At 41.4% G+C, this 22,996-nt stretch overlaps 1 protein-coding gene across 5 annotated transcripts in view; it reads right to left on the bottom strand.

Moving 5' to 3' along the window:
* Positions 1-22,996, bottom strand: part of zc3h4 (zinc finger CCCH-type containing 4) — a 55,562-nt gene that overhangs the window by 6,681 nt on the left and 25,885 nt on the right. For all 5 annotated transcript variants that reach the window (XM_078533242.1, XM_078533243.1, XM_078533246.1 and 2 more), the window contains exons 3-11: positions 19,675-19,785; positions 18,342-18,630; positions 16,935-17,497; positions 14,454-14,567; positions 12,799-12,910; positions 10,546-10,655; positions 5,995-6,347; positions 3,249-3,589; positions 2,162-2,404 (exon numbers count right to left, since the gene is read on the bottom strand). In XM_078533242.1, the coding sequence (XP_078389368.1) occupies positions 2,162-2,404; positions 3,249-3,589; positions 5,995-6,347; positions 10,546-10,655; positions 12,799-12,910; positions 14,454-14,567; positions 16,935-17,497; positions 18,342-18,630; positions 19,675-19,785 (2,236 nt within the window). The remainder of the gene's footprint in view (positions 1-2,161; positions 2,405-3,248; positions 3,590-5,994; positions 6,348-10,545; positions 10,656-12,798; positions 12,911-14,453; positions 14,568-16,934; positions 17,498-18,341; positions 18,631-19,674; positions 19,786-22,996) is intronic.

Here is a 22,996-nt window from a genome sequence, read left to right as displayed (position 1 = left end):
TTAAGTTATGGAAAAGCACAAACTTTCAATATACTTTATGGTATAATTTAGCATACAATCCCTGTTTCTCTACTTTTCTGTTCCCTTGAACATGACTAAGAGGCATATAAGACAGTAAAAGGTAAATAAAAAAGTATCACTACTTCAATTTTAAATCACAAAAAATTATTTTGAGGGAACAGGGGTTCAAACTGGAGAAAGGTAAATGTAGAACTGATGTCAGGAAGCTTTTCATACTGTCATAAACGCTTAACTTTACAAGACGATTAATTTTTAAAACATCCCTTTAACTTGAAACAAAACAAAGTTCTGAAAAGGGCAGTGGTGAATTCCTAGTAAACATTTCAGTCTTAAGAAGTGTCTCAGGTTGCCACGGGCCTAGAAAGTCAAATAGAAACCCACTGAGGTGTCAAGTTGTAGTTTCTAGCACCTCTCATACACAGAACAGAATTTGCTGCTATTGAGAATTAGGCAAAAACTGCACATGGAAAAGCCCAAGCAGGATGCTTTTAAGGGCTCCCCTACTGTTCCAAAGAAAGAGAACAGCACAGATGGGGCTCCTGAAGATTTAGGGAACAGGGTTTCATCGAGATGTGCCTTGCTGGGGATAATCAGTTCCAGAAAGTCAGGCGGTGTGGAACAACTGTCGAAGGACACTGGACGTTTTGACCTGGCGTCAAAGAAAGTGGAGAACCTTTGCTGGAGAGCTGCGAGTGACTATGAGACTGTTCCATCAATGCTACATATCTACCTGAAGCATGGCATATAGAGTAAAAGCCTTTGAGAGTCATATTTTGGTTGTGTTAGCTACTTAATGCAAAACATATCTTTTGCTTTAATTAACAGGCAACTGATAAATCAAACTAATATTTGATCTGAAACAAAAACAAAAATAAAAATACCTGGAAAAACTCAGCAGGTCTGACAGCATCTGTGGAGAGGAACACAGTTAACATTTCGAGTCCATTCTGTTGAAGAGTCATACGGACTCGAAATGTTAACTGTGTCCAGGTATTTTTATTTTTGTTTTTGTTTTGGATTTCCAGCATCCGCAGTTTTTTGTTTTTATCTTAATATTTGATCTGTGTTGATTTTAGTTTGTGTTACAGTAAAAGTCTTAAAAAGTGAAATCCTGTCCTTTGGTTATTTTTGTTGGTCTTTTACAAAATTCATCTCTTTTAAGAAGTTATCGGTCTCTACAGAGATGGTAAAATACACAGCGTTAACTGGAGGAAGAGACTTCTGGGCAGAGCAGTGAAGGCAAACCTACTGACATAATTTAAAAGTTGAATGCTCTGATGGGGATGGGGGGGTGCGAGAAAGGGAAAGCGAATATTCTGTCTGGATTAATGAACCAAACAGCTTTGCACTTTCTATTTATGTTGAAAAACATGGGTTAGTGGTGTCAATATTGGCTTGTATCAGGCAGAAGGAGATGCAGTTAACATTGGCGAGGGACAAGTCTCCCTGAAAGTGTGTATTGGCAGCCCATCTTTACGGAGAGCAGCACCTTGTAGCCTGACAAGGGCCATCAATACTCTCAAAATGAAGCTTTTGACGACGGATTTAAAATTCGACCCTGATGAATGGAGTCTACCATTAGATGTATCTGACTAACATATTAAACATGGGTTTGAATACAGGAAGGTACACGATGTATGAGCATTTCAGATTTGCAACAAGCTTTCAAATATTGTGGGTAACAATATTTGTATGTTTTAAATCTGCTTACTTGTTACTTTGATTGCGCTGGGACATTGAATAAAGGTACGGGTCAAGTATCTTATATCCAAAACCCTCAGGGCTGATTGCATTTTGGATTTCAGATAATTTCGGTTTTTGGATACCGCGTACAAATTTACATTACAATAGACTTAGCCTAGGCTAGCTATTGTCCAAAGTAAATAAAATGGTTAGGAAAGTAAGATATATCACTGAATAATAAATAGGGTACCTGTAATATGTTTCTTTTTGACATGTTCACTACAAAAATCACAAGGTAAACAGTGCAGACAAACAACTAGTCTTTCCCCACTAAAATCAATGAAGTTCAAAAAAAGTGCAACTTTTGGATATGTTCGGTTTTCAGGTTTATGGATAAAGAATATTAGACCTGTGTTTATTTTACAATGCCCAATCAAAATATAAAAACAATACTCACCCTCCTCGTTTTCCTTCTCCCGCTGGCTGCTCTCTGCTCTCCTCTTTGCCTTCTCCTCTTCCTCCTGCTGCTTTTGCTGGATGCGGAGAAAAAGTGCTCGCTGAGCCGCAGGAAGGAAATCAGGGATATTTACATTGGCTTTCTGACTGGATGAGACACCTCCATTCTCCTCAGCTTCCATTTCCTCAATCTGTGGCACCAGAACTGGCTGGCCATCTCCTTCATCTATCTCTTCATAGTCACCTGGCAAAAACAGTGAGCAAAGAGGGCTAAGGTTGCTTTCTGTGGAACTGGCTGAATTCTCATACATCTCACTAAATTCAACCTTTTCTCAAAAAGGTCTACTCGTTTCAACACAAATGTTGCTATATTTCTATTCGATTCATAACAGTTCAAGAGTCATTTTTTGGGAATAGTCATGCTGTTTCACAAGAAGTAAACGGGGCAATGACTGTTCCATATGGTTTGTAGCTGGAGGTGCAGGGGGAGTGGGTATAGAAACCACTTAGCAAAAATATGGAAATTCCTCTAATTCATCAGCTAATGAAAGTGGAAAACCCTCCACTTTCTCCTTACAAGGACACATCAGCCACACTAAAGAAGATGGAAGATCATTTTGCCAAAACTTTTTGACTATATGCTGGGGCCACATAGGATTCTGAGGCAAGTGTCTCCCCAATGTTTTCTGCCCAAAGAGACAATGGCAAGAAGAGGTCAGATAACTCAACATGCCAAGAATGCTGAATGGAATCCAAAATCTCCAATGCTCTAATAGTGCATGTTGATGCTCCAATATTTTGCCTTAGCTGAAATATGAAGTGATTATGAACAAAGAAAAAAGTCAGAGTACTTTTAATCGCCAAATATTACCTATCTCTATAATTGGAAAAACACCTAAATAATGCAGTAGATAACTTCAGTTTTGTCAGTCACTTCATTTCATAGGTTTTCAAGCAATCAATCTCTAATTTTAAGGTAAACACAATTTTCTGTTTGTGACTCTCATTTTATATTAATGTCAAAAAAGATGGATATTTGTTAAAATTCATCTATGCCCTGGACTGGAAAGGGTTACCATGTTTCCTACCTTCCTCTCCAGCTTGACCAAGGTCCATCTGCATTCCTGGCTGTTGATAGTAGTTATCATAAAAATTGGGTTCAGAAGGAACAGGAGGCATCATTCCTGGATCTCCTTGCATGAATGGTGCCATTGGAGGGCCTGGTCCTACTGGCGGTCCTGGATTCATACCAGGGCCTAACGGCATCTCCTCTGGCCCAGGGCCTGGCACAGGTCCAGGCATTGGGCCAGGCATGGGACCTGGTCCTGGTCCCATACCTGGAGCAGGTCCTGGACCCATGGGAGGTCCTGGTGGCCCTGGAGGTCCCGGAGGCCCTGGGAAACTAGGAGGCGGTGGTGGGAACCGAGGCCTACGTAGGAAAGAAACATTAGTCATTTTATTCACAAACTCATGCTTAGTTTGCAAACTATTGTTTGACAACCTTATCCTTTGAGGACAATTGCATTCTTTCTGCATAAAACCAAACATCACAAGAAACATTGTTTTAGTTTCAAAGGATTGCTGGAGTTCACATAAGTCTATCTAAAGCCAGATCAGATGGTGACTGATTCAATTTATATGGAGATGGTTGTGTAGCTGTCACAGGTGAACAAGTCAATGCAGAGGCAAAGAGACCTATTAGGAAACAAAACATGGTACAACAACAAATATTTCCAATGACCTTCCCTTGTGCAACATCAGAACTGTTTGGGTGAAGAAAGTCCTTTGATTCATTTGACTTCATTCCCTACAAATGTCAACTCATTACAGCTTTTAGCATTCACTAAAGATGATGACATCTCTAACAATGCACCACTCCATCAAAAGTGCATTGGCACATCAGCCTAGATTATGTTTGCAAGTCCTTTAACCTTTTAGCCCTCAGCTCAGGGAGTAAGGATGACTCATGGATGGAAACAACAGGCCATCGATGGACCAAATTGTCATAAAGTCACATTGCATAGAGCTCTATACAAAATGTTTGCATTTGGGGTGACTCCAAATATTAGTTTTCAAGCATAAACCACAACAATTGTGCAACCAAGGACGTAAGTATATTACTAATACAATGATTATTTTAGAACCAGTTTATAAACTATCACAGTACACTGTAAAATTGAAGTTATTGGAAAAATTGCTGCGCACAAACAGCCTATACATTGTGCAATCCCGATAAGCATTAGAAGGGATAGTAAGATGAAAAGCGAACTGGGGATTCAATCAGCCTGCAGCCCCTCTATGGATTCAACTAAACCCCACCATTTCTGCCACGTTCTTCAATCCCCTCTTTTATCCAGAAAAAAACAACTGTGTAAGTGCACTAAGAATTCTAGCTCCAGTGATTCTACATTTTACAACAGATGAAAGATTTCCTGTTTTAAAAAAGTCAACAGGGTACGTTGACCAGTGGCTTGAAGAAACAGAAGTACTGGTATGTCATTCTGTGACAAATATCTAATGCATGGTTCATGCTAATATTTTAGAGGTAATGTTTAGTTCTGACAAGACAATTGTTGTGAAGGTAAGGTAACTAAAATGCTGGGCTTTACAGATTGCCAGAACACCTAAAAGAAAATGGTAGTTCAGAAGGTTACCCATGTTTGTTTAATAGAGTCAGAATAGGAGAGACTGAGCCATAAAACAGCAGGTGGCTTACTTAGTTGGAGAACTGGAGACATTATGTCTACACCACTTGCGAAGAAGTGCAGTCCAGGGAGGCGTTTTGTTTTGGGAGTTAGAGCTAAATTAGTTTAAAAGCATTCAGTGAACCCTGAAAGACTACATTGTTATGGAGATGGATGGAGCTAAAGAAGTTTCTCTGGTTTCAATTTGTCTGTGTGTTTGCTGGGAGAGGGGGTTAGTTGCAGTTTGGACCTCGTGTGGTTTGCAACTCACATAGGAGTCCTGGGAGCCATTTGGTGCAGTTAAGGCTCATGAGAAATCCTGGGGAGCTGAGGTGGTGGAGGAAGGTCGCTAGTTCTGTGCTGGAGAGGATTAGGGCTCAAAAGAAGTCCTAGGAGCCACTTATAGCTCAGTGCAGCTAGGAGATTGGAGCTCAGAGAAACCCAGGGGCAGCGCCGGCTTAGTGAAGATAGCGGTCCGCAAAAAAGTTGGAAGCGAGCTGGTAATTAGTGGTGGGTGTGCAGCTCTGTGAAGCCCGTGGAATGCAGTCTCAGGAGAAGAGATTGAACCATCGGGAGATGAGTAGTTGTTGGCAGTCTGAGTCACTCCAGTTTTTGAAGGAATTCAGAGGCTAGATCTTTGAAAGGGAAGGGTTGAAATCCCTTGTGAGGGAGACAAAGTCTTAATGAGATGTTGTGACTCACAGTGGTCACTAACATCTGGATGGGAAGCTGAGAAATCCATGGGGTCTGTTTTGGTCACATCTGCCATTTAACATGCAGTCTGGTATGTTCAACCACAGTTCACCTGTTAATTCATATTTACTTCATGTTAATTCTGAATGTTAGAAGGTAGAAATTGTAGATTGTTTTACTTTTCGGACTTTGTATAGTAAAATTTATTTTGTTTGTTCAAAATCGTGGAATCTTGTAGCTTTATTCTCCTAGTGGAATTTCAAACTTTGTCTACTTTAAACAAAAAGTTACCGGCCCCCAATCAGATCTTTGGCACAATTTTTAATCACATCATATACTTTATAACATTTGTTTTTGAAAAGACCATTTTAAAAATAAAATAGCAGAAGTATAACTTTGACACATCTAATTTAATTGGCTTGTGTCAAAACTTCAGAGTAGGGCACAAAATGCTTACCTCATTCCCATTTTATGTGCCAGATGTGGAGTGGGTTGAACAACAATCTCAAAGAGTGAGGGGATCTTCTTTTGGCCTGGCAGGCATGGTGGTCCAGGGGGTGGGGGGCCTGGAGGCGGAGGGCCTATTGGTGGGGGACCAGGTGGAGGAGGACCAGGTGGTGGAGGCGGCCCCATCATGGGAGGCCGAGGAGCGTTGGGCATATTCGAAGGAGGTGGCATTGGAGGTCGGGGTGGTGTGGGCAATAACCCAACTCCAGGTGGCGGCTTCGGTAAGGGAGTGATTCCTTGTTTCTTTAGCTCTTCTACTTCCTTCTCATCCTCTGCGCCAGCTTCTGCCTCACTGGCTAGCATCTGATTGAAAAGATGAAAAATCACCAATTTAATGATCAGTTTATAGAATGATACAGACAGAGGGAGGCCTGTCATGTCTGTGCTGATTCTTAGACAGAACTTTCCAATCTGCTCTTTCTTCATAGCCCTGTAATTTCAAGTATTTCAATTTCCTTTTGAAAGTTATGATTAAATTACTCTCCCATCATCTTTTCAAGCACTGCATTCCAGATCACAACAATCCGCTGTGCAAAAAAATGTTTCTTCTTATCGTCTCCGGTTCTTTTGCCAATCACTTTCAATCTGTGTCCTCTAATTACCGACCCTTCTGCCACTGGAAACAGTTGCTCTTTATTTACTCTATCAAATCCTTTCATGATTTTGAACACCTTTATCAAATCTCCACTTAACCTTCTCAGCTCTAAGGAGGACAACCCCAGCTTTTCCAGTCCCTCCACATAACTGAAGTCCCTCATCCCTCGTTCATTCTAGTAAACCTCTGCTGCATGCTCTCCAAAACCTTGACATTCTTCCTGAAGCGTGATGACCAGAATTAAACAATATTGCAGCTAAGGCCTAAGGAGTGTTTTACAAAAGTTTAGCACAACTTCCTTGCTTTTGTCCTGTACACCTCAATTAATAAAGCCAAGGATCCCGTATGTTATTATTAACAGCCTTCCCAACTTGTCTTGCTGCCTTCAAAGATTTGTGTACATACACCCCCAGGTTTCTCTGTTCTTGCATCCCTTTTATAGTTGTACCATTTGGTTCATATTGCCTTTCCTCATTCACCCTATCAGAATGCATTACTTCACATTTCTCTGCATTAAATTTCATAAGCTATATATATATATATATATATGTATGCCTAGTTAACCAATCTATGTTCTCCTGAAATCTATTACTATCCTCCTCATTGTTCACTATTTTTCTGAGTTTCATAGCATCTACAAACAGAAATTGTGCCTGTATACTCAAGTTCCAGTCATTAATATGTGTTAAAAACAACAGTGGTTCTAATACTGATCACTAGGAAACACCACTTTATAATTGCCTCTGAAAATACTGTTCACCACTACTCTCTGCTTTCCACTTAGCCAATTTTCTATTCACGTTGCCACTGTCCCTTTAATCCCATGAGCTTCAATTTTGCTAACAGGTCGATTATGCTGCGCGTCCAAAATGCCTTTTGAAGATTAATAAAAATATCAACCACATTACCTTCATCAACCCTTTTTGTTATTTCAAAAGTTCAATCAAGTTAGACAAACACAATTTGCCCTTAATAAATCTGTGATAACATTCATTTATCAGTCTATATTTTTCCAAATGTCAATTAATTTTGTCCTGATTTATTGTCTCCAAGTTCCTCCTCACTGATCACAGAATCACAGTGCAGAAGAGGCCCTTCGGCCCATCGAGTCTGCACCGACACGTGAGAAACACCTGACCTACCTACCTAATCCCATTTACCAGCACTTGGCCCATAGCCTTGAATGTTATGACGTGCCAAGTGTTCATCCAGGTACTTTTTAAAGGATGTGACGCAACCCGCCTCCACCACCCTCCCAGGCAGCGCATTCCAGACCGTCACCACCCTCTGGGTAAAAAAATTTTTCCTCGCATCCCCCCTAAACTTCCTGCCCTTCACCTTGAACTTATGTCCCCTCGTGACTGACCCTTCAACTAAGGGGAACAGCTGCTCCCTATCCACCCTGTCCATGCCCCTCATAATCTTGTACACCTCGATCAGGTCGCCCCTCAGTCTTCTCTGCTGGTAAATGGGATTAGGTAGGTAGGTCAGGTGTTTCTCATGTGTCGGTGCAGACTCAATGGGCCAAAGGGCCTCTTCTTCACAGTGTAATAAAAAAAGATCAACTTGCTGATCCCTAATCAGCTTTACCCTTCCTCTGACTACCTTTTTACTCATATAAGACTTTTAAAACTAGCTATGTGCTGCGAACCTGTAGCTGTTCAATCTACCTTCACTCTTCCAGCCAGTCAAGAGAGGATGCTTTGATTTGGGCTGGAATTGAAGGTTATCAGATGAAACAATCCCATCTTCCACGATTTCTAAACTAATGACAAACTGTTTCCATTTTATCCTCACTTTTAAAGGAATTTTATTCCAACTTACATTGCTGAGAAGTACATCTGAGAAGGTGGACAAGCAGCCTGCTCCTAGGCATCTGAAAATGTCACTCCTGAACAAGTTACCAGAAGGTGCACTACACTGGCCTTGGGTAACTCACCTTCTGACCTTCTCTGAGGAGAACTTCATCACTGTTTAACCCTCCCAACAGCACAGCCAACACCAGGACCTTGCTAACCAAACGCAGGAACCTGGTCTCCTTACACACTGTGGAACAGTCAATCGGAATGCCATTGTACAATCTATGGGGATGAACCTATGGGGATGTATAAAGTTCTGCAAATGAAGGTCGACTTCAGTGGCAGAAAGTGAAATAAATGAAGCTGCAAAGTTGTCTCTGGAGGAGGGGAAGGCCACTTCAAGAAGTGGATTCTCCAAAGGCACCAGAATCCATCACCTTTTTTTGGCTTTGCTTAAAAGGAACAAAGTACAGACTGAATAATTACAAGCCAGTCAGTTTGACCTTGGTGGTGAGCAAAATATTGGAATCAATTCTGAGGGACAGGATGAACTATCACTTGGAAAGTCATGGACCAATCAAAGACAGACAACATGGATTTGTTAAGGGAAGGTTATGTCTAAATGATTTGATTGAATTTTTTGAGGAAGTAACGAGGAGGACTGATGAAGGTAGTGCAGTTGATGTGGTCTACATGGATTTTGGCAAGGCTTTTGACAAGGTCCCACATGGCAGACTGGTTAAAAAAATAAAAGCACGAGTTCCAAGGGAATGTAGCAAGCTGGATACAAAATTGGCTCAGTGACAGGAAAGGGTAATTGTTGATGGATATTTTGTGACTGGAAGGCTGTTTCCAGTGGGGTTCCACAGGGCTCAGTACTAGGTCCCCCCTGCTTTTTGTGGTATATATTAATGATTTGGATGCAAACATGGGGAGAATGATCAAGAAGTTTGCAGACAACACAAAAATTGGATACGTGGTAGATAGAGGGGAGGATTGCTGGAGACTGCAGGAAGATATCAATGTACTGGTCAGGTGGGCAGAAAAGTGGCAAATAGAATTCAACTTAATGCATTTGAGGAGGTCAAACAAGGCAAAGGATTACACAATGAGTGGGAGGGTACTGAGCGATGTAGGATGAAGTGAGAAACCTTGCAAATGAATGGCCACAGATTCCTGAAGGTAGCAGGACAGGTTGATAAGGTAATTAAGAAGTTATATGAAATCTTTTCCCTTATTAGGTGAGGCACAGAATCTATGAGCAGGGGGGTTATGTTGGAACTACATAAAACATTAGTTAGGCCACAACTTGAATACTGTGTGCAGTTCTGGTCACATTACAGAAAGGATATATTTGCATTAGGGAGGGTACAAAGGAGATTTACGAGGATGTTGCCAGGACTGGAAAATGGAGGAGAGGAGGACCACTTCGAGAAGCAAAAGACACCAGAATCCATCAATTTTTTTTTGGCTGTGACCTGACAGTCTGAAATGAAACTCAAAAACTGTGCATGTGCAAGGTTATCCCGGAATACAAGTAGGGCAGATAACACAGCACAAGAAACTCCAACATCACTGTGACTGGAATGGCTGTAATGTAAGCTGTTTCTAAGACAAGCGATTTCCCTGCAGCAGCAAGCATATCGGCTGCCAATGTTATGAAAGTCACATTGTATTAACTGAAATGAACGGTTAAAAATTAGACACTTCTGTGTTCCCAAAACGACAGAGGGGGGAAAATGCACTGCAATGTTTCACACCAATCAATGCAGATTAGGCATGTCCCTGGTTCAATCATGGGTCTGTGCTGTGAGCTGATCTAGGCAGCTGCAATGATGCCATAAATGAGCCAGGATTCCTGCTCTCCATTATTATCCAGTGACCATTTGCTGAGAACTGCTCACCTTTAGTATTGGGTGAGAACACGATTGCACTTAAATGTACTCCCTCCTGCCCCATGGTAAAATCACAACTGAATCACAACTGAAAATATCCACTTAAATCAAGGTACTGACGGGCTGCCACCATCATGCAACTACAGCCTCATCTGAGTCACTGCTGACAAGAGGGGATAAAACTGTTAAAGAAAGCCTAAAATTTGCTTTACCTTGTCCAGCAGCTCCCTGGTTTCTTCAGTTAGAAGTCTGTGGGAAAATTTGCACTCGTCACCCTGGTAACAATTTCCAGTTGTATGAAAGAACTTACAAGGGAATTCATGTGAGGCATATTAAGGACAATAATTTTCCTGAAAGGGGAACAGGCTTCTCCAGCTATAAAGCTCACCCAAAAATTTAACAATTACTTTTGCATTTTCCGAATGGACAGGCCAACTACCTCTCAGTTTTTTTTTCCCTGCTGAGGAATTTATGCTGTTTATTCTGCAGCTCCCACAGCCCGAATTATACCGCCTGTCTCCAAATTAAACTGTGGCAGTTAAGGGAGAGTTTTGTTCATATACTTATACCTACCTGCAGATGGTAAACTCTAAAAAAAATTTGGAGAGGACCATGCATACTCTCAGAACTACACAAAATAAATCCACTCAAGTTTATGGAGCATTCAGAAAGTTCAAGGACTTTTGAGAACGATTCAAGCTTGATTTGACAGCTCAGGTGAGACATGGTCCATGTGGTGCTAAACCTGGCCCCTGTCAGATGATCAACCTGAGGTGATCTCACACCATGTGACTCTGGAGTCAGACCTAGACCTGACTCGGATGTTGTATTGTCTCTCTGCATCACTGCAATGCGGCTCTGAGTTGAACACGCCCAGTGTGTCGGGCACTAAGGTTGAAAATAGGAGATGAGAAGATAAAGTAAATTGAGTAATACTGCTTAGCGAATGCCAAGCTTCAAAGTTTTAAAAGACTTCAGTCGAAAGGGGGAGTTGGGAGGCAATTTGTCTCACATTCAAGAAGTCCTTGGAAAATACAGATAGGGTTTGCAGAAAAAGCAGGATCCTTTCCTTAAAGGAATGAGGAGACATTATTAATTTCATTCTATGTGCATCTGCAGTTTGTTTATACAGATAGATCTCCCTTTACATTGACGGGAGCCAGTATGATGGTTTTATAAGAACAGAGCACTCTACCATGTACAAGAAGGAAATTACTCTGCTGCTATGGTGATGATGTGCCCTTTTAAGGGTACAAGTTGCATTACAATAATAACAGAGACAATCTGCATGATGGTTGTCTCTCACTATTTGTAACGTGTTGATTGGAAGCAACATTAGCTTCCATGTTTATCTAGCAGGAGGAGGCATGCACATCAGCAATTCTGAGAGGGTTGCTGGGGCTAGGACATGGTTCAATAGGTGAGATACACTGTCAGAAGCCGGTTCGCAAACTGTTTCAACGCTTCCACTGTTGTTGCCTCTGGTAGTCATGAAAATAACAGCCGCAGTAGAGTGTGGTATGGGATAAGGGATTTGGTCAGTTTTGAAATTTTAAAAGTGCAGGACTAGCCTGAAATAAAGGCAGAGACTGGTTTCAAGCTTGGAAAAGACTACCGCTGCTTACATATAAAAGTATAAAAGCATGGCTTTTACAAAAAACAGCAGATTCTGTAGTGAGCCGAGAGATCACAGGACCGACAGATGAAGCTTGGAGGGTTACATATTAGAACAAGCCAGAGGGTGTCATAAATTTAGTTTAATTATACTAAATATAACTATGATTGGGAATGACTGAAATATGACTGAATGGTGATACAACAAAGTTAACAAGAATTAAGAGCTACTTACAGGAAGAAGATGAAATATATTTAAGACTATTTACAAAATGAAAATTTAAACTAAACTCTTATGATTTAAAAAGTAAAATAAACTCCAAAAGTAAATTATTGTCCTGTACTCCCTTCCAGTCCCTCATAATTTTCTACATGGTTTATGAGAATGTTAAAACCCAGTAAGAGTGTAATTTTTTTGTAAACAATTACTTAGAAAATAAAGTTTGTAATGGTCACTTTGCATGGGAAATCTTAATCGTCATCAATCAGCTTTTAGAAAGTGGGGATGAAAAAAAAAGTGCTGGAATTCTGAAATTAAAATGTGCAAATTTCTGCTCTCAGACAGTGAATTCTCAACAATCTGGTAACAGTCAAGAATGTTTGCTTTACCAAAAGATTATTTGTAAAATCAGTTTATCAAGGGTGTGGCACTCTGAAATACCTTTAAAACACTTTTTTAAAAGTTGACCTGACACTGTACTGAAGCTACAGTCTTGATAGTGTCAAGACCAAGATATAGTAGTGTTTTCCCAGCAGGTCTCACACCAATATGCCTTGAGCTCGGATTAGAACCTGAGTTATACTGTCAGTTCAGCATCAGTGAAAAGTGGAAACACAGAAGAAAAGGATATTGTGCATGTAGAGACAATTTTCTGCTTTAGCGCAGAATCCATTGTAGTAAAATCTGCAGAGCTCCCGCTTTCGGGGTGGCCCTAAATCATGGCTGAAATTGCACTGGTCTCCCTGTAGAAAGGAGAATAAAAAATACAACAGTTAACATTTTTTCACTATTCTCATTTGAAGCAAACTGGTGCAAAAAAAAGAAAGTGGCAAATGATTATTAGGTTAAACAATTGATATCAGATACAAAAGCCACAGGATCTTGTTAGGTCACGTAAAAGACTTATTTATTTATATATACTTTGGAGTCTTCAGCAATGTAGACAATGCATAGTTGCAGATGAGTCAGGTTAAAAGATAAAACTGCAGCTCTGCCCAATATGCATAGCGATGGACCACTGGAAAGTCATAAAAATGCTCAAATGTTCTTCGGTCATTATGGGTGAGCTTGAATGATACCGGGCCCTGAAGAAAAGTCATATGGACTTGAAACGATAACTCTGTTTCTCTCTCCACAAATGCTGCCAGACCTGAGTTTTTCAAGCTATTTTTATTTCATATTTCCAGCATCCGCAGTATTTTGCTTTTATTGAATAATTTCAGTCCAGTCCTTGGACTGAGCTCTATGTGGCATACAAGGGGAAAAGGCGGGGGGGAAGAGGAGGAAGTTAAGAGGACAAGGTATACTAGACAGCAGTGGGCCATCCATCAACTAATGGGGATTGATAAGCAAATGCCCTAAACCATCTAGTTAGAAGGTGAAATACAGTAGGATGCAAGCAGCCTAATATAAGAGCCAAAATTAAGTAGTCATGTTTTATCTTTACATAAGGTTCAGGAATTCGCAATTAAATTTTGGCAGAAGTTTCTGTAGGTTATCACACCTCAAGTGTGAACTGGACAATGAGTTTTGGGGGTAGTTGTCCAGTGCTCCTGAGGAATCAAATTAGGACATTTATTATCCAGACTTTCCAACTGAAATTTGTACATACACTTGAGTGATCTGTGCCATGTTCACACAATGTGGCTGGCATCATATTATTACATGTTGACAGTACTGTTTCAGGTTCAGTCATAAGCAAAGCCCAAATCTTTTATGTTGAGACCAATCATAGTATAAATTCCTATACTGTACACAAGGACAGAAAATTGAATGCCTACTGTTAGAAATTAACATTGGCAACTTGGATCGTAAGTGAACTGTAATTCAAAACAGTTGACTTCAGACTCATCTGCTGGGAATGGATGTAATTACTTAAATAATATGCTGATGTGTACAATATGTGAACTTTTATTTTAACCTATATTAAAGAAAACAAGTTCTGACAAAAAGATAGCAGACTGGAGTTTCATGTTTCTTTTCTAGTCTGTGTTGAATTAACTGACCCATCAGTTATGGACAGAGGCATTGATTTTATAATTCGTGCCAGTGTCCCCAGGGAATGGAAGGGATATTCAGATAACATTTTAATTCCTAATCATTATTGTAAGCCCTGCTAAAACTCCCTTTGTGTGAACACAGATGAGGAGCTTGGTTGTAAGCTTATTGTGAATCTGGTTAATAGGCTGCAGTTTCATATTCCATTTCTGGTTTATGTTGAATTAACTGACTCCTCAGCTACGAACATAGGTACAGGTGCCATAACTTTTAACTGTACAGCCTCACCTTTGAGCACCTGCCCTCTACGAAGAACTTGCAGAGTACTTTCCCTTTCTTCTCTCCACACTGCTGATGTCCATGATCATGCATGTTCCTCCTATGCATCTCTTCACCGAAATCCTAGGAAAACACAAAATGTTGGGTGGGACGGAGTGAGGGAGTTCACCATGTTCAACATAACCAACTGAAATGATGGTCATCAAAATTAAAGGTGTGTAAATCAGAGATGCAACAGTACCGCAAGATGCTACTGAACTGGAAAAATGAGTATAATAGACATAAAAATCCTCCTCAAAAATGTCAACACAGATGATTTTAAGGCATTACTTACAATGGTTCATTGATACAAAAAAAAGACACAGCTTGGCTTATCCTCCCATTTTAAAACAGTGTCTTATTGTCCCTCACACTCCATTATCTGGAGACGAGATCAGGCTGCATTTTGTCACCTGATTGTTCGAACAGTGTAACAGAAAACATCATGATCAAAGGAATGAGAAATACTGAGGCCAAAGACAGTGTCCAAGTGTGTAAGGATTGTCCAGCATCTGTCTATGCAGATGATAAAAGCATTGCCACTGGGTCTTGGTTACCCAAAGTATGAAAAATGCAGAAGAGTTTGAAGATTGAAGAAAATGAATACTGATGAAAAAGAGATGGAGAAAGTCAGAGTGTGTGTGTCTGGGAAGTTCTTCAACCAGCAAAAACAGCTGTCAGAAAACAAGTGAAAAGTTGTTCAAACTGAAAGAGTTTCTGACTGATTGAGGAAATCAGTGTAGGTGATGAGACATGAAAATGTATAAGAGGTTATTCTTAAGTCAACGGCCAGGATTTTCCCGTCCTGACACTGTCTTTAAAAATGGCAGGCAGAACAAAATCCCGGTATTCCTTCCCCCGTTCCCATCGCTAGAAACTCTCAGCTGCAAGGGATAAAGGGCTGGGTTGCAAGCCTGCATCCAGCTGTCCCAGATTTGCTGGCTCCATTGCAAAGTGGGCATTTCAGGCCCCCCCATAATTTTCATGGAGGCTTTGGAAGATGACGTGATTCAGATCAGCACAGAAGTGTTGTAAACTATTGGGGAACCCCAGTTTGGAGGTGGGAACCGTTTAACAGATAAATCCAAAACTTGTTGCCAACTTCACAAGTCATAATGAAATGCTACATGATAAGTTTTTAATATAGTGATCCTGTGACCCTTAAATTGATCAGCACCACAGAAGTGGAAAAGTCTCCAAATGCATTAGAATACTTTATCCACTGGATAAAGTGCTCTTCTGCATTGAACAATCTTGAAATTCAGATGTGACTGTGTCAGTTGTTCCCCTTGCTTTAATCTTTTCATTGAATTTCAGCTCAGGCATCTGTATCACTGTTACAAAGCTTGAATAGATGCCTGAGTTCTTTGAATGACTTCAAAGGCTTTAATGTATTCCGCTTGACGTTTTAGCGACACAGTTGTGCAATGGAATCTCGTTATGGGAGTTGGGCTGCGCTCCAAACACACAAATGGATTCAGCTCAGCAGGGGCTGTTGATACAGCTGCCAAGGGGGCTGCAAACCAATTTATTTTAACAGTTTTATAAGATCCTAATTGGATTATGTTTTTTCAAGTTGTTTTTGAATAAATGTTTGTTTGTTTATTTTGACAGTTTTTTTTGAACATCCCAAAGACTTCCCAATGTTATTATAGGGATCGTTAAGTTCTGTACATAGTAGATATGTGGCAAATGGGAATGGGGGGTGGGCGGGAGGGAGTGAAAGGAATATGGAATGAAAGTTAGGAGGCCTCACATTCATCTCCACAGCCGTTGTCTCAGCAAATGGGGCTAGTCTTTTAACCAGCCTGCCACGGCATCTGCCCACCAGCTTCGGGAGGCAGTGACCCCAACTCCAGCCCATTTCTGCCACTCCACCAGGAAGATAGCGAAAGTGGGCATTGCCAAGCAGGAGAAGGGATTGAAATACTAGGAAGTGGCCCAAGCCCAAATTCGCACCTCCAAGATGAAAATCCAGCCCAATACTTCAATCTGGTGGAACAGCTGGACCCCAATGAAGACACACGACAAAGTGCCAATGTTTTAGAACAAATATCTAATTGATGGCTTTAAGTTACAGAACTATCATATGCAAGTCAGTGTTTTCATTTTCCTCCTGTAGCTGTTCTTGTGACACAGGACAACAAGCCCTGCCTACCCCAATATCCAAGTGTGCATGAGTAGTACTATAGAAGCTGAAAAAATGGTCAAGTGAGTTCATTGCCAGCTGGCTATAGAGGCAAGAGAACATAACACAAATAATAATTTAAGAAAAGATCTTTCTCTGTGCAATATTTAACCAATTTATTTTTCTTCAATGTATGGTTTTCTTTGATATGACTTAGCAATATTTACTCTTTACCTATATAATAGTCTTCAGCTCTTTAGGGATAACTGCACATCAAGCAATAATTCAATACTCAGAAAAATAATTTCAGATTTTACTCTTACCTGCATATCATCCTCATAAAGGTCGTCGTCACATTCATCCATGGGATCCATCATATGTCCTGGCGGTCCGTGTCCCGGTGGTCCATGTCCTGGCCCAGGTCCATGACCAGGGGATCCATATGATGGCCCTGGAAGAGGTCCATGCGCAGGGGATCCATATGCTGGACCAGGCCCATGTCCTGGTGGTCCATGACCAGGACCAGGCCCATGTCCTGGGCCAGGATTGTGACCAGGAGGGGGCCCATGTCCCGGACCAGATCCATGGCACGGAGGGGGCCCATGACCTGGCCCAGGTCCATGGCACGGAGGAGGCCCATGTCCTGGTCCTGATCCTGGCCCGTGACTTGGGGGGCCATGTCCCGGGGGCCCATGCACAGGCCCAGGTCCATGCCCTGGGGGTCCATGTTCTGGTGGTCCATGCCCCGGCCCCGACCCATGTCCTTGTGGCCCATGTACTTGGCCATGTGCTCCTCCTCTGCCTCCTCTTCCACCCCGTCCCCTCGCCCTTCCTCGGCCACCTCTGCCTCGGATACCACGTCCTCTACCACCACCTCTGCCAGGACCTGCAGTTAAAAATAGAAAGCAGAAAATATCAAATTTATAATCAGAATAGGATAGAACATAAACGAACAGAACAATAATGCATTGAAAAGCACTCAACAGGATGAGTTATAAACAAATTACCAAGTCAATAATAATTGCTGCAATGAGAAGCAAAATAAAGTCTAGCAAATGATAGAAGCAATCTTTATCCCTAACTTTTAGCTGCATCATAAGATTGGCTTTTAGTTCACTGAAGAGAATAGATACTATAAAGGCACAAGTCAGGAGTGTGTTGGAATACTCTCCACTTGCCTGGATGAGTGCAGCTCCCACAACACTCAAGAACCTTGATCCAGGACAAAGCAGCCCACTTGATTGGCACCACATCCACAAACATTCACTCCCTCCACCACCGACGCACAGTAGCAGCAGTGTGTACCATCTACAAAACGCACTGCAGGAATTCGCCAAGGCTCCTTAGACAACACCTTCCAAACCCACTACCATCTAGAAGGACAAGGGCAGCAGACACATGGGAACACCACCACCTGGAAGCTCCCCTCCAAGTCACTCACCATCCAGACTTGGAAATATATCGCTGCTCCTTCACTGTCACTGGGTCAAAACCCTGGAACTCCCTTCCTAACAGCACTGTGGGTGTGCCTACACCACATGGGCTGCAGCGGTTCAAGAAGGCAGCTCACCACCACCTTCTCAAGGGCAACTAGGGATGGGCAATAAATGCTGGCCCAACCAGTGAAGCCCATATCCTGTGAATGAATAAATTTTTAAAAAGCATATGGAAAAAAAAAACTGAAGGAAAAGAAAGGAACACACAGAAGTTCAATTTTCTGCAAGGAATACCTGATGCTCCACGTCCCCTGTTGTGTCCAATAGGTATGTGGGACTGCTGCTGCTGCTGCTGATGTTGGTGCTGTTGCTGAGAAGCCTCCTTTGCCTTCCTGTATTGGCTTAACTCTTTGGCAAAATCATCATACTCTTCCTCTTCCTCATCAGGTACTTCCTCCTCCTCTTCCTCATAGTCAACATACTGATCATCCTCATACTCCTCATACATGTTATAGTTCATCTTTTCAGTTTTCATGTACGTCTTCTTTGGTAATGGGGCCCCTGAAGGGGCAGGATAAGGTGGCTGTGTTGGGCAGAGAATAAAACATGTAATTAATTCAAGGACAGAAAATTCATTAAAAATGCTGATTTACCAAAGCATCAATAATAACATAACAGTTTGACATTGAGTTGGTAAGCTAATATTCTGCCCCATAAGGGGAAAACGCAGATTTGTACCAATAAGTGTGAGTTCCAAATCTTAGCCACGCCAGCAGTGGAACGTGTAGGGCAGAAGCCGGCCACTTCACCACATCAATAAAGTGAATATTGGTAAGAGATTAAGCCAAGACATTCTTGTGCATCACTTAGCAATTAATAACATAATGGAAAAGTTAAAAGACTGAAGGTTGGGTCTGTCCTTGCTGACTATGAAAAGGTTAAACCCCCATCACAGCCCCCCAATTTCCAATTCTTGTCCTATTTAGTTATGATTTGGTAAATAGCGCACATTTTCTCAATGTTTCTTCTAAGTTGTTTGCACACTGCCATTTTTTTTCATCCTCCTTGCAACTCTCCCTAGCCTGTATACTGGTCCTTAAGAGGTCAGCTGGCACCCTACTCATGGATCCCTGTCAATAATAGTCATAATTGAGAGCTGCCTGTCAACAGTCTAGGTGATAGATTCTCCAGCTTTCCTTTCCTTCCAGTTGGGAAACCTCTGTTGTTCGCTCAATGCCCCCTAAAACATAGCTGAGTTTAGGAACTTAGAATGTGGATTCTCTTCCCCAGCAAGCAGCGGTGGTTGGGTTATTGAATATATTCAAGATGGAGTTAGACAGATTTTTGATTGACAAGAGAGTTAAGGGTTATGGAGGGCATGTAGGAAAGTGAAGTTAAGGCCACAATCAGATCAGCCATGATTTTATTAATTGGTGGAGCAAGTTTGAGGGGCTGAATGGCCTACTCCTTACTCCTATTTCTTATGTTTTTAATACAAGGGAGACCCAAAGGGAAAAAACTTTTCTGAGGCCATAGCCACAGTAATCATCGGATAAAACACTTCAAGGGTAGCAGTGTAAAGCGACGTACCACAAAATGCACTAATACTTTATTTCACAGCCTTTACCTGTGAATATGGTGGGCTGTATTCTCGGTACTTCCGGTATCCTTTCTCCCCAGGACTATAGTCAGACTCATCACTATAATCAGAATAGTCATCACTGGAAGATACATGTCTCTGCAAAGACAAATAAAGTGGAAAGATTGAAAATACAAGTCAGAGGTGCACATTTAAATTGTTACCTACCACAACTGGATGACACACTAAATAATTAGTCTTGTTTTAGATGTCAGACTAAGATACTTATTTTTCAGATGGTAGCAACATTTTGAAAGTTATGTTACCAGAAGACAATAAGGGCAGCATTACTGAGTCTAGGAATACTGTGAAATTTCACCCAACTTCATGGCTTTTCAGTTAAAGAAACCATACAAAAACATTGCTTTACATTTTTTGTAAAGAGGATCTATACTACTGCAGATTGCTGGGGCTAAATATCACCACCATTTGATTCGCTAGTGCAATCAACAAACTTAATTCCTTAATAATTGTCTAATCATTGCCATATTTTACAAGAGGCTTACAGGCAAAAAAAGTTGAGAGCCAGGGTTGATGAATAAAGTGAGAGAGGGAATATTAATATCTTTGAAAATGGATAAACACCAGGCCTGGTTGAAATGTATCCCAGGCTATTAAGGGAAGCAAAGGAGGAAATAGTGAAGGGTGTGACTATCATTTTGCAATCCTATCTGGGTAGAGGCTAATGTTGTACCACTGTTTAAAAACGGAGAATGGGATAGCCTGAGTAATTACGAGCCAGTCAGCCTAACCTAGATGGTGGGCAAATTATTGGGAACAAATTCTGAGGGACTGTATTAATTGTCATTTAGAAAGGAGCGGATTAATAAAAGACAGTCAACATGGATTTGTTAAGGGAAAGTCATGTCTGGCAGTTTTTGTGGAGCTATCAAGAAGGGCTGATGAACTTAGCACATGTGTAGTAGGTTAGCTAGGCTTGGCCCAGGATGGCAGATTGGTCGGAAAGGTTCCAAGAGAAAGTGGCAAGTTGCGTCCAAAATTGACAGCGGCAGAAAGCGAAGGGTAATGACCAATGGGTGTTTTTCTTACTGGAAGGCTGTTTCCAGCGGGGTTCCACAGGCCTCAGTACTAGGTCCTTAGTTTTTTGTAATTTAGACTTAAACATGATTAGAAAATGTGTAGATGATGCAAAAATTGGCTGAATGCCTGATAATGAGGAAGAAAACCATAGACTGCAGCAAGATTTAAATGGACTGGTCAGATGGGCAGAAAAGTGGTAAATGGAATTCAATCCGGAGAAGTGTGAGGTGATGGATTTGGGGAGGGCAAACAAGGCAACTTGAAAGACAATAAATGGTCGGGTACTGAGGAGTGAAGTGGAACAGAGGAGTCTTGGAGTGCATGTTCAAAGATCCCTGAAGGTAGCAGGACAGGTAAACTAAGTGGCCAAGGAGGCAAAACGGGATATTTTCCTTTGTTAGTTGAAGTACAGCATGTAAGAGCAGGGAGGTTATTCTAGAACTGTATAAAACACTAGTTAGGCCATAGCTAGAGTACTATGTACCGTTCTGGTCACCACATTACAGGAAGAACCTGATCACATTTGAGAGGGTACAGAGGACATTTATAAGAATGTTGCCAGGACTGGAAGATTTTAGCTACAAAGACAGATTGGATAGGCTGGGGTTGTTAACCTTTGGGATGCAGGAACTGATGGGAGATTTAATTGAAGTGTATAAACTTAAGGGGGGCCTAGTAACACTGGATTATTAAGGCTATTTCCCTTAACAGAGAGGTCATTAACCAGGGGACACAGATTTAAAAAAATTGGAGAAGGATTTGAGGAGAAATATTTTGACCTAGAGGGTAGTGAGTGGCTGGAACTCATTGTCTGAAAGGCTGGTGGAGAAATACTCACTACATTTAAATTAGTGATTAAATTAATAATTAGTAATTAAATTTACATAAGTGGGTGTGTTCTATTGGCCACCAACTAGTGGGAAAGGTATAGCGTAAATTTGTAAGGGCATTAACAGAGAGGTACAAGAACTATAGGCTTGATATAATGGGGGGCTTTAATTATCCTAATAGAGACTGGGATAATAATACTGTATATGCTCATGTAAAAGTCAAATTTTTGAGACCCATTTTTTAAGCAAAAAGTTCGGGGGTCAACTTTTACACAGGGGCTTACTTTCAATTAAAAAGTGAAGCCATTGCTGAGACATACGGAAACACCCGATCAGCACTCTCATCATTTGGGTATGTGTCTATAAACAGTCCTAAACAGTGGAACTTATCTTTTCTTCCAAACACAGCGCCAAGGCTTAATTGGTCTTCATGAGTCAAGACAGCTAACCTATCACAGTGAAGATTCTTTTTTCCAGTCCCATGAACTTTGAACTGGACACAGAGCTCCCAGACATTCAGGTAGCATGGCACTTGTTTCCAGATTGATCCGCTTTTACTGCGCTCATCGGGTGTTAGGCGAACGTAATGACATGTCAACATGGGTGGTCCCACCAAAATCCCATAGAGACATTGAACCCAAGCCTACTCCCTGATATGGCGTCATCAGGCTGTGCTCCTGCTTCAGGGTGCCTGACAGTCCAGGAGAGGAAGTGGCTGCGTTGGCTGGGCTTGCAGTATTCATGTTGTTCGAGGGTCAGGGGAAGCAAAGGAAAGGGAAGGACTGCACCAATGGAAAATGTCACACTGACGGCTCCCAGCCCTTGGCCTAAGCTTTGGTGCAGGTGGATTTCACCGAGTCAGCATTCGCCAAGTTCTGTTTTAATGAATAATGAATTGAGGTATATGAAAAATTAAGGACTTTTTGGCCAAAAGTCAGGGGATGACATTTAGACGAGATCAACTATTACTTGAGTATGCATGGTAAGTGTTAAAGGGCAGACAGAGGGAAGAGTTTCTGAAATATGTTCAGGAAAAATTTTTGCATCGGTATGTTTCCAGTCCAATGAGGAAGGAGGCACTGCTGGATCTGGTTCTAGGAAATGAAGTGAATCAAGTGTCAGTCAGGGTGCACTTAGGGAAGTTATCATTGTGTCATAAGAGTTAGATTCGCTTTAGAAAAGGATAGGGTGCAACTGAGAGTAAAATATTTACTTGGTTGAAGGTCAATTTCAGCGTGAATGGATCTGGACCAGATAAATCGGAACCAAAGGCTATCAGGCAAAATTGTAGCAGAACAATGGGCCGTCTTCGAGAGGTGGTGGTTTGGGTACAGTCGAGGTCCACTCCCAGAAAGAGGAATGGTAAGACAAACAAAGTCAGAGTGTCACTGTTTTATTAATTACATTGTTCAGGTTTAATGGCAATTACATTGTCAACC

Source organism: Cetorhinus maximus, chromosome 32, assembly GCF_964194155.1.
Source record: "Cetorhinus maximus chromosome 32, sCetMax3.hap1.1, whole genome shotgun sequence".
Classification (NCBI taxonomy): domain Eukaryota; kingdom Metazoa; phylum Chordata; class Chondrichthyes; order Lamniformes; family Cetorhinidae; genus Cetorhinus; species Cetorhinus maximus.
Note: the sequence above shows the minus strand (reverse complement) of the source record. Positions and strands in the feature narration are given on the sequence as shown.